The sequence below is a fragment of the Crocuta crocuta genome, unplaced genomic scaffold, assembly GCF_008692635.1.
Source record: "Crocuta crocuta isolate KB4526 unplaced genomic scaffold, BGI_CrCroc_1.0 scaffold562, whole genome shotgun sequence".
NCBI classification, from domain to species: Eukaryota; Metazoa; Chordata; class Mammalia; order Carnivora; family Hyaenidae; genus Crocuta; species Crocuta crocuta.
The window spans coordinates 876,413-888,469 of record NW_027531012.1 but is presented as its reverse complement, the minus strand read 5'-3'; the positions used below and the strand labels follow the sequence as shown (position 1 = coordinate 888,469).

The 12,057-nt window shown below is 38.2% G+C and overlaps 1 protein-coding gene across 2 annotated transcripts; it reads left to right on the top strand.

The window, feature by feature from the left end:
• Window positions 1-234: 234 nt before the first annotated feature.
• Window positions 235-11,494, top strand: RSPH4A (radial spoke head component 4A). 2 transcript variants are annotated; one of them, XM_077770861.1, is made up of 6 exons: window positions 235-914; window positions 1,718-1,952; window positions 6,651-7,391; window positions 8,508-8,658; window positions 8,957-9,074; window positions 11,209-11,494. In XM_077770861.1, exons 1-6 carry the CDS (start codon window positions 235-237, stop codon window positions 11,450-11,452), a joined length of 2,169 nt encoding a protein of 722 aa, XP_077626987.1. In that variant the 3' UTR covers window positions 11,453-11,494. The 2 variants fall into 2 exon arrangements, with proteins under 2 accessions (XP_077626987.1, XP_077626988.1); XM_077770862.1 differs by lacking the exon at window positions 8,508-8,658 and having other exon boundaries at window positions 11,209-11,303.
• The last annotated feature ends 563 nt before the right edge of the window (window positions 11,495-12,057 follow it).

Here is a 12,057-nt window from a genome sequence, read left to right as displayed (position 1 = left end):
GTGTTCATCGTGCTTGGTCTCCTCCCTAGAATCCTGGCAACAGATGTGCATAGTTTCTCGTAGAGGAACCCTTGCCTGGGTTGCTAAGGAGATAGGACGCTGCAATTTGCTGAGCAGCTGGGGACCCTGAAATCCTTTAACCAACCTCAGCAAAGCGACTGCCCTGCGTTGCCTCTTTCCATATCTGCACGCCCTCCTCATCCAGATTTTTTTATTTTTTTTTTTACTCTTTCCATGGAAGACTTGACATCCCCGAAGCAAGAAAAAGCTAACCAAGATCCGGGAGAAGCAGGGCGGCCATGGGAAGAAATAACAGCAGCTTCTTCCCAAAGTCCCGAGTCTGGGTTGTCTGAGCCTTTGGAATTGGAGCACGGGCTGGAAACTGGACCCCAACTCAGAAGAAGCCCTCCTCAGAGTCCACAATCCAGAGCCAGCACCCCTCTGGATGACCTCACAGGACCAGGCACATCATCTCCACCTTCCCTTCCCCAGGAGGGTTCTTACACTCCTTCTTCCCCGGCTCTGACCAGACAGGACCTTGCAGTACCATGGCAGTCAGGCAAAACCAGTAGTGTGAATCCCGAAGCTGGAACACCTCACTTCCACCATTTGGAACAATCATCTGATAAAGGAGAATTGACTGCTTCTCAAACATGCCAGTCAGAGGGAACCACCTTTCAACAGTCTCTGCAAACCAAACATCACCTGTATGGACCAGAAGATGTGACCTATAACAACTCTAAACAAAAAGAACTGAGATTTAACATCTTTGAGGAGGAAGACTCAAACAGTAACTATGATCTGGGTCACACTGAACCTGGGGTCTCTGAAGTGGCCCCCAGCATGCTTGAGATTGCCATTCAGAGTGCTAAGGCTTACCTACTGAAGACCAGTAGCAAGTCTGGCTTAAATTTGTAAGTCCTAAAAGGTTAATGAGGTGTGTATGTGTGTGTGGAGTTGGCAGAGAAAAGGGGGTGTAAGTGTGTGTGAGAGTGTGTTTCTGTGTGTGAATGGAAATATATTTGAAAAGTCTGCATTATTAGGAGAGAGTTGGTGACTTAATAACTCTTTGCATCGCAGGACTCACAATAGGCCTTTGGTGGGGATTCTTTTAATTTCTTTGAAAACCCTTGGCACACAGAAATAAAACCTAGGAATTATGGAATCTTGGGTTTACAGAGATCATGAAGATAGTGAAGTCCAAGAATCTCTCCAAGATGCTTATAAAAAGTAATTGTCTACCAGTGATGGGGAATGCATGGCTCTAATCTGAGCATCCTGGTACTTGTATGGCTTGGTTTTGAGTTCCTCCGTAGGCCAGTGTGGTGGTTACCAACTATCTCAGTTATCCCAGAACTGCCTTGATTTAAGCACTGAATGTTCTGTATCCTGAGAAACCCCTTAGTCCTGGGTAAACCAGAAGAATTGATCACAATAATTTTAAGTATGAAGAATTTTTAAAATTAGATAATATCTTGCCATAATATGTGTTTGAATAAGTTAAATATTCATATCACATTGGAGGCATTTCCTAAGGAAAATTCTAGCATAGGTTCTTTCTGGCAGTGATGAAATTAATGGTGTATATCCACTTAAGATATCTGAAGACTTTGAGTTTTTGAAGTTTCCTGGAAACCAACTAACTGAATCTGCATATAATACTTCTTCAAAGGCTCTCTGATATGGATAGTACCTGGAATTTTCTCTTTTTGGGTAGATATGATCATCTTTCTGATGTGCTCACCAAGGTCTTAGATGAGCGTCCTGAAAATGCTGTGGACATCATTGAAAGTATCAGCCAAGATGTGAAGATGGCACATTTTAGGAAAAAATTAGATACACTCCAAAATGAAAACGAGATGCTTCCAACATATGAGATCGCAGAGAAGCAAAGGGCTCTTTTTCTCCAGGGAAATTTGGAAGGAGCTGACCAAGAACTAGAAGATGAAATAGTAAGTCATGGCTATAAATTTGAATAGTTCAATCTTAGAGTTTTATTTCAGATAAGTGTGGCTTTAAATTCATATCAACTGTCTTTTATTGTTTCCTAAATAGTATGTGTAACCTCATTTCACACCATACATTTCCTTGTTTAGAGTTTCTGATTTTTTTTTACATTGTGTTTCACAGGTTTAGTTGTTTGTTATATGTTTGTGGGGTTGAGCTCCTTGATGTTAGAGAAAATTATTTCTTCATCTTTTATATTCTCCAAAGTACCTGGTACAGATCTGAGTCTACAGCTGTTTCTTATTAAATATTTGCTGAATGAATGAATTAATGTCAGATAGTTTAAAATTGGGCTTTAAAACAAGTTGCGTATTTTCCCCTTTAATTTACTAGAATAATTAGTACCTCTAATGTCATTTGCATTCTTTCCAAGTTACTCATATTATGTCTCAATATTCTGCATATTACATCAATGATATGATACAAGAGGAGAGGGATAAAGTATTTATTTTAAATCTCTATACACGAAGTGTGGAAAATATTTACAGAGAAAGCTGGTGACAGAGATAAAAAGCTATCATTAGAGAATAAAATTAGTTGTGCTACAGAAACTTTAGCTCCTGATATTTTAAAACAGCATCAAGTATGCTGCCTCCTGAATGCCCATATGCTTGTAATTTATACTACTGAGTAATTTACACTATACATCTACTGAGCTTCCATGTTGTGTTACCACTAGGCTACTTAAAATCTGCCTATATACTTGCACATTTGAAGTTTGGTGTATGATATTTTCAGAAAAAGGTGGAAAGTTCAGTCAGGAAAAAGATAGGAGGGTAGGGATCTAGACATTAGGTACACTGTCTAGGACTCTGCGACATTTGTGTGGAGACCCAACCTGACACAGTGGGATACAGAGTACTCAGAAGGAACAACTGATAGGTGTCAAGGAGTTGACATCAGCTTCACCTCTTCTGAAAATATCTTACTCCAAACATGTAGTTAAATAGCCACATACAGTGATGATAAGTCTGGGGGCAATCAGCATGTAGGGATTAAGCAGATAGACACTGTCATGGAGGAGCTTATCAAAGAGAAGTCAGACTCCAGTATAAGAATGGGGCATTGGGCCATCCATAGACACAGTATTAGAAAGTAGGGATCTATATCCTAAAACTAGAGAAACTAGGAGTGAGAACACAAACAAGGTGTTTTGGTCCTGGAACTTGAGCTCTTTAACCAGATTTCGTAAATCCTTCCTAATGAAGAATAGGATTGGTTTTAGGGCCAGAAATAGCTGAGCCATGAGTTAAAGATTAAAAGTTCTGTCTCAGGGAGTAGAAAGATGCAGGAATAGGAAGACACTTTGGTCTTGGATACACCGAAAGCTTTGTGACCAACTCATTAACTCATTAAGTTGGAGTACTGAGTATCAACTTAATGTTTAGAATGTTCTATTTCTATTCCTGTCTTTGACCACATCAGAATTCGTGTTCCTAGGTTTCAACATTCATTTATTCATTTACCCATTAATTCATGAACATTGCGACCATCTACTGCATGCCAGGTACACATGAAAAAGATACACACGTGAAATGATATACACAGAAATATTTTTAAATGTTTATTTATTTTTGAGAGAGAGGGAGAGAGCACAAGCAGGGGAGCAGGGGGAGAGAGAGGGAGAGAGAAGAGAGAGAGAGAGAGAGAGAGAGAGAGAGAGAATCTGAAGCAGGCTCCAGGTTCTGAGCTGTCAGCACAGAGTCCAATGTGGGGCTCAAACTCACAAATCATGAGATCATAACCTGAGCCAAAGTCAGATGCCTAACCAACTGGGCCGCCCAGGCACCACATATACACAGAATTTTCTACTTTAAGTTGCTCACAGTCTAGTGAAAGACTGTGAAGCTATTTGATTAGTGCAATAATAGAGAGAGCCTCATATAGTGGGAAAAACAGGAGCTTTTATCTGAATTAGGATCCTAGCTCAGTCACTTACCTGCTATGTGACTATGAGTCAGTGATTAAACCTTTCCAAGCCTCAAGGGTGATCAGATGGCAACAACTCAAGGGGAGAGTATTACATGTGAAGGGTTTGGCACATACTGGGAACTCAATGGATAGTAGCAATTGATATTATATTGTTTTGACATCTATGAAACAGAATGGAGCAACTAACCCCACTACTGGGAATTATACTGGAGGTGATATTTCATTTGGGTCATGAAGGAGAAGTAGAAGTTCGTGAGATAAAGACTATAAGGAATAAGTTTTGAACAAAAAGAACAGAAAGTCAGGAAACATTACTTAGTATTTGGGAAAAGTGAAGCATGAGGGAACAATGGAAACAAAGTAAACAAGATGCTTAAAGCCAGGCTGCCCTTGTGCATTGATAAGAAAGTTCTTTCTTCTCCACAATGGGAAGTCAATAGAAGCTTTTAATAGAAAATAGCATAGTCTGTCTTGTGGTTTAGAAACGTAACTCTGGTAACAATGCAGAGAAGAATGGAAGGAGAAAGATTAGAATGAGGCAAAGAGAGCATTCAAAGCCTTCTGTGACAGGACAATTAGTCAGGATGGAGACTAGTATGGTAGAAATAAACTAAAGAGGAGATGATAATGTCAACAGCTTTTTAGGTGGTAGAATCCACATGACTGTAGCTAATTAAATATGAAAGTCTAGAGAGTCAGAAGAAACAAGGATGATAGAATTTTCTAATTTGGGAAACTGAGTGAATGGTGATGATATTGGCAAAGATAGGGTATATATAAAAAAGAGAAGATTTTGAGAGAAATATGAATTCAATCTTAATTTGAGGTATAGGTAGACTATTCAACTGAATAGTAGGTGACTAGAAAATGCGTGTAGAACATGGGAGAAAAGTCAGAGTAAGAGAGCTGGATTTTAAACAACCACGTAACACTTGAAGTGATATGGGAGAAATCTGCCAAGCACAAAGTACTGAATGATGACTGAAATCTTGAAGACAGCAATATTGAGGGCTCAATTAAGGAAAAGGAATCAATTAGACACTAAGAATAAATAGTTACAGAAGGCACAGTAGGATCATGAGTGAGAGCCAGTGTGGAAAACAGGATGCAGATTCTTCAAAATATTAAAAATAGAAATACCATATGATCCAATAATTCCACTGCTGAGTATTTACCAAAAGAGAACAAAAATACTAATTCAAAAAGCTATATATACCCCTATGTTTATTGCAGTATTATTTAATGTAGCCAAGGTATGGAAAGCAACCTAAATGTCCATTGAAAGACAAAGGGATAGGACAATGGAATATCATACAGCCATAAAAAAGAATGAGATTGTGCCATTTGTGACAACATGGATGGACCTAGAGGGCATCACACTGAGTGAAATAAATAAGACGGAGAAAGACAAATACCATATGATTTCACTTATATGTGGAATCTAAAAAACCCAACAAATTTATAAACAGAAAGTAGAATCAGTCCTATAAATGCGGAGAACAAATTGATGGTTGCCAGAGGGAAGTGGGGTGGTCATAGGCAAAATGGGTAAAAGGGAGTGGGAGATACATACCTCCAGTTACAGAATGAATACGTCACAGAAATAAAAGGCACAGCATATGGAATATCCTCAATGATGTTGTAATAGTGATGTATAGTGACAGAGGGTAGCTTACACTTGTGAGCACAGCATAATGTAGAAACTTGTCCAACTATGTGTACACTTGAAACTAATGTAACATTGTGTCAACTATACTCAAATTAAAAAAGAGAGTGAGGAGGGCGCAGTAAATGTCAAGCATGATGGAAATGAGGGTTGAAAAAAGTCTTTATGCTTATTTTAACATCAAAATTGCCTTAAAAGTAAGAGCAGATCATTTGTAAGAAAAGCAAATGCTCTCAATGTCTCCATCTTCAAGGTCTAAAATTTGTCTAAAATTTGCAAGTGATCCCTATCATAGTTAAGGTTATTTTCTGCTTTCTCACAGATGTTTTCATATAGTTCACTCGAGACTTTGTTTTTTTATGTCTCTGTATTTCTTTTTATGAAAACATTTTTAAAATTTTCTTCCTTACATTAAATCCAAAAGTACTTATTGTAAGTAGGGGAAAACATCTGACTCAATTATGTTTTCAAAGGAAGTCATGTCTGAGCACCTATTTGATTATATTTTCCTTTTATTTATCCTGTATATTACCCTATATAGAGGGCCATGTTGATTTTTATTTACCCTATATATTACCATATTACCCTATATATTACCATATGTACATAATAAATATTTATTGTTTAGAACAACATGGTAATCTATACAAACATGTATAAACATTTTTCAAAATATATATAGGAGGTAGACTGTACTTTATTATTTCAGGATAGTAAAGAACCCGCTTAAATATTTTTATAAAAAGAGGTTGTTGAGTTTTTATTATTCATAGTAGCTTAAATTACCTTTACTTAAGATACACACAGATAACAAGGGAACTGTTATATTGACAAGTATAAGACACAATAGTAGAAGTCACATTTATAAGTAAAAAGGGAAAAATTGAAATACAGGAATTATCAGAGCTTGATCTAAATATTGCAAGAAATGTCAAAGACATGGTGGATAGAGATAATAAAGCTAACACCAGATGTTTAGAAAGGAAAAGGGAAGCAAGCAGTTCTCTTATAGATAAAATGTTAACCATAGTGTTTGTATCCCCAGGCAGAAAATGCTCTCCCAAATGTAATGGAGTCAGCTTTTTATTTTGAACAAGCTGGAGTTGGTTTGGGCACAGATGAGACTTATCGCATATTTCTTGCCCTCAAGCAGCTTACTGACACCCACCCAATCCAAAGATGTCGTTTCTGGGGCAAGATCTTGGGTGTGGAAATGAATTATATTGTAGCTGAAGTAGAATTCCGTGAGGGAGAGGATGAAGAGGATGTGGAAGAGGAAGAGGTAACTGAAGAGAGGGATGATGCAGATAGCGAAGCTGATGAAAATGACGAAGATGAATTACCCAGGACCTTTTACAAGACCCCACAGGCTATACCAAAAGAAGAAAACAGGACGGGTGCCAACAAATATGTGTATTTTGTTTGCAACGAACCGGGAAGACCATGGGTGAAGTTACCATCGGTTACGCCTGCACAAATTGTTACTGCAAGAAAAATAAAGAAATTTTTCACTGGGCGTTTAGATACTCCCATCATAAGCTACCCGCCTTTCCCGGGAAATGAGAGCAATTACTTACGAGCACAAATTGCCAGAATTTCAGCAGGGACCCATGTCAGCCCTCTGGGATTCTATCAGTTTGGTGAAGAGGAAGGAGAGGAGGAGGAAGAGGTAGAAGGCAGACGAGACAGCTTTGAAGAAAACCCTGATTTTGAGGGGATCCAAGTGATTGAACTCGTGGAATCCCTATCCAATTGGGTTCATCATGTGCAACACATTCTGTCTCAGGTAGGGGTTTTGTAATATTCAATCTATCAGCCAATCAGCAAGTATTTATTAAATTCTCTCCACAATGTACAAATGTATATACAAAACAAAGTTTTTCAGACCCTTGACAAAGAAACCTTTGAAAAACCAAATGAAAACAGAGTACTACAAAATTTCCCAGTAGTATATAAATCTGGGATCTTCAAAGAAATTTTTATTTCCAAACAGAAATAAATATTTCTATGTAGAATTTGACAAGTTATGTAAGGATTTAGATTTATGTGTGTTGTGAAATTATGTTTTATATGTTAAATATAGATAGGTGCTTCAGTTTTGGGAACAGTTCTTTTATTCAATTTCTATAACACATGGAGCTTTCATGCCAAGAAAAATAAAATATTATAACAAAAATGAAAACAAGCAGTGCTACATAGCACCTCTTCCGCCAGGTGCTCTTAACAGGACTTTATGTATATTATTAGCTCATGTAATCCTCACAACTATATGAAAGACTAATGTTATCCTTATTTTACAGATGGGAAAATTGAGGCAGAGAGTTTAGAAAATGTAATAAAGAGAATATAGCCAATAAGCAACAGGGTCAGATATGAATGGGCAGAATGGATCCAGAGTCCATCCTATTAATCACTGTGCTATGCTGCCTCATCTGTGGGCAGAGAATCCTTACACTTTGATCTGCGTTAGAGGTACTCTAATATCTCTCTGTATAAGATTTAATTAAATGAAAATAACCACAAACTTCCTTACCTGACTTTATTACCACCTTAAAAATTTTGTTATTACTAATAGTTATCTTACTACTTTCATATAAATTATTTATTGCAAATTAGTAAAATGCATTCTATTTTTTCATGAAGTTTTTGCTAATTTTAAAATATACATGTTCTGTAACTTTAAGAAGTTGTTAAATTTCTGAAATAAATCGTTCAACTTTTTTGCTAGAAATAAACGAGATAAAAAACCTAGCACTTGGTAAGTATGTTGAATGAATAAATGATTGATGATTAAATTCCCATACAGTTGGACCTCCTGCAGATAACTGCTTCAATCCAAATAAATATTCCAACATTTCAAGATCCTCATTAGATGACTAAATCTTGCAATACTCATTCCTAGGGTCGCTGTAATTGGTTTAACCCCATACAAAAAAGTGAGGAGGAAGAAGAAGAGGAAGATGAAGAAAAAGAAGAAGAGAAAGGAGAAGAGACTGACTATATAGAACAGGAAGTGGGGCCTCCTCTTTTGACACCTATCTCTGAAGATTTAGGTAATTTTACACAAATTACGTANTTAGTAAATAGGCCCAAGATAGACAAAATATAGTATATACATACATATAATATACATATATTATACATACATATAATATATAGTATATATATAATATATACTATATATTATATATAGTATATATAAATATCCTTCTGATTTTATGTTAAGCTGCTGATATTTAATTTTTAGGTCAAGTATGTGTGTTTTAAGATTTATAAGAAGAGCTTCTCTGTTACACAGTATATACTTGTCTCTTGAGGAGTTAAGTTTTTGAATTTCTCTTTGGTTTATAGAAATCCAGAATATACCGCCTTGGACAACACGGCTGTCCTCAAATCTCATTCCTCAATATGCTATTGCAGTCCTTAGATCCAACCTTTGGCCTGGAGCATATGCCTTTTCCAATGGCAAGTAAGTATCTGACAAATTAGAAAGCCAGTATTGTGATAATTTAAGTGCTAAAAAGTATAAGTTACATTGGAAGGTTATGTGCTGTTTTTTTTTTTCCTCCTTTCTTTTCTATCTCCCCTCCCTCACCTGTTCCCCAGGTGAAGTACAAACCTGGGCAGCCATTTGCAATAACCCCAGGCCAGGATGGGAGAGGAAAAGGGCATGGGGCAGTCTACCCAGAGTAGGGGGGAGGGAGGAGTGATACCTGGGAAGGTCCCTGCAATGAGCCAGATGTCATGTTCAGCACTCACACCTACATCTTCCCCAAGAGTTCTTATCACAACTCTGGGAAGCCCATTTCACAGATTAGGAAATTGGGCTGGGATAAAGAGAGAACAAAAAGTTGGAGGCAGATGATGAAGTCCCCAGACTCCAGAGTGGGTAAAGTGTCGCTGCCCAGGATAAGCTTCTTCCTGTTGCCATGATAACCATTTCCAGGGAGCCTACAGCACTGCACTCTGTTAAGCTATTTACCTAGTAGAGCTGTTTTCTCACTGGTGTTCATCTCTGGAGTCATCTGGTGTCAGGAATACTTGGTAAGGAGAAAGGGGGTTACTATTGCCTTAATTTATCTTGGCATGTCAAGTGTGTGTGGCCTAAGATTTATTCAGATAAAATCTGTCTTACACAGTGAAGCACCAAACTTAGAACATTAGATAATTCAGACTTCTGTCCTTTTAATTATCCAATTAGTGGAGCTAAACTATGGCTTTTATTCTATGATTGAGTAATAGACATACTCATTTTCTAAGATTAATGGAGGTAATTCTATAGTGTTTAAATTAGTTTAATCTCAACAATTTTTGTTGGACATCTTGATAAAAAATAAAATATGTATTATTTAAACTATCACTTTCAAGAGAATTAGGATCAAGAGGATACTCATTGTCCTTTTACTCCTCACCCAGAACATACACTTCCATTTGTCTTATGCTTCCATTTCTCACCTAAGAGCCCACTGTCAAGAGTTCAGCTAAGTTGGAGAGAGAGAGCTGAGCTTCTACATGTCAGAGATGCCATTGAAGCAACAAACACAAAATGAGTTAAGCTTTTGGTCATTTACTGTGATAAGCAAGAGAAAACTTTGACTGCCCTGGCCCCTTTTCCCTTGTGGCATGGCACACCAATGGAAGGTCAGTGGATCAGCTTATATATGGGGGTCATCTCACTAAGGAGTCCCCAAGTATCAGGCTTCTGCAGTTTTTATGGCCTTAAAGGCCCAGGAAGCTGGTGGGGGTGGGGAGGGAGAGTGCTAGAAGTGAAAAAGTATTCAGTACTGAGTTAGAATAGGGAGAAGTGTCCTTAGGTGTATCTCCTTTTCCAACCCCATAAGGAGGCTGTGGCAAAGGCAACTGAAGACCTCTGCTTGGGGTGCCTGGGTGGCTCAGTCGGTTAAGCGTCCGACTTCGGCTCAGGTCATGATCTCATTAGTTGGTCGAGCCCCACGTGGGGCTCTGTGCTGACAGCTCAGAGCCTGGAGCCTGCTTCAGATTCTGTGTCTCCCTCTCTCTCTGGCCTTCCCCCACTCACACTCTATCTCTCTCAAAGATAAATAAATGTTAAAAAAAAAAACAAAAAACTTAAAAAAAAGACCTCTGTTTAAGGCCTCAGATAAGGCCTAGAATGAAGGCACTTGTGCTAGGAACTCAACCATGCAAAGAGTATAACAGGCCAGACGGGCCAGAGTTCTTGACTACAACTTCCCTTAGAGACTGCGAGGCACTGGCTGGACATCAAGTCTGGTGTGGGAATGGCAGTTTTCCCCTTTGAGGCCTGTTGGGCAAAACCTTGTAAGTGCATTTGGTTGGGCCTGAAAGATCGCACACAGGTTTGTAACCAATCACAAGAATCCACTGCCATACCAACAATGTACCGTGGAGGGTCTAGTTTGACAGGGTCTGGTGGCCTCTTAATCAGCTTACGCAGTTTGGATCATAAGTCATTTCCTGTGATAGGAGAATCACTGAGGGATATTTCATCTCTAGCACTTAAAATGCATTGTTTTTAAGAGAGTCATCGACTTTTAGAAAAGATCAGCTATTCTTACTGAAAAATTATATAATGTTCATCTACTTTTTTTTTTTAAACTGTATAGAAAGTTTGAAAATTTCTACATAGGCTGGGGTCACAAATATAGTCCAGATAACTATACACCCCCAGCTCTACCACCAGTGTATCAAGAATACCCCAGTGGAGCAGAAATTACAGAAATGGATGATCCTACCGTGGAAGAAGAGCAGGCTTTCAAAGCTGCACAAGAAGCAGCTGTTCTTTCAGCTGAGGAGAATGAAGAAACTGAGGACGATGAAGAGGAGGAAGATGATTATGACCAAGAATAAAATTAGCTCAGTCTTGTGTAAGACTGATCCACATATACCTTACACTGAACTGGTTTTATTATTTTTTATTTATTTTATTTTAGAGAGCGAGCGAGCACAAACAGGGGAGGGGGCAGAGAGAAAGACCATCTTAAGCAGGTTCCACACTCAGTTGCAAAGCGCAGGGCTCAGTCCCACCACCCCAGGATTATGACCTGAGCCAAAATCAAGAGTCAGACTCTGAACCGACTCACCCAGGCGTCCTGGAATCCATCTTACATACGCAGTTGTGGCATTTCATTACATAAACATTGGCAACTCTTCATGTGCAAAATTTCCTTGAAAATGCCAAGTTTGGAATTTCATATGGGCAGCTATTAATATGTAATTGGAGAAGGATGCACAATGCATTTCCCAGAGGCCAGATGACATGTTCTTACATCACTATTCTGAGGGCTACAGCTAACAGAATCATGTGTATTCTTTAAAAAAAAAAAAAAGTTTTAATTTCTAATATGGCAAACATGGAAAGATGTAATCCACCAAATTTTTTCAGTGGCAACTGGGACCAAAAATACTGATACTCATTGAATTAGAGCATGCATTTCTAACCAGTCTGTGATACT

Coding starts and splice junctions, on each gene's coding strand:
- RSPH4A (XM_077770861.1), top strand. CDS start 235: ATGGAAGACTTGACATCCCCGAAGCAAGAAAAAGCTAACCAAGATCCG. Junction 1,953..6,650: donor AAGAACTAGAAGATGAAATA/GTAAGTCATGGC, acceptor TTGTATCCCCAG/GCAGAAAATGCTCTCCCAAA. Junction 8,659..8,956: donor ACCTATCTCTGAAGATTTAG/GTAATTTTACAC, acceptor TTTGGTTTATAG/AAATCCAGAATATACCGCCT.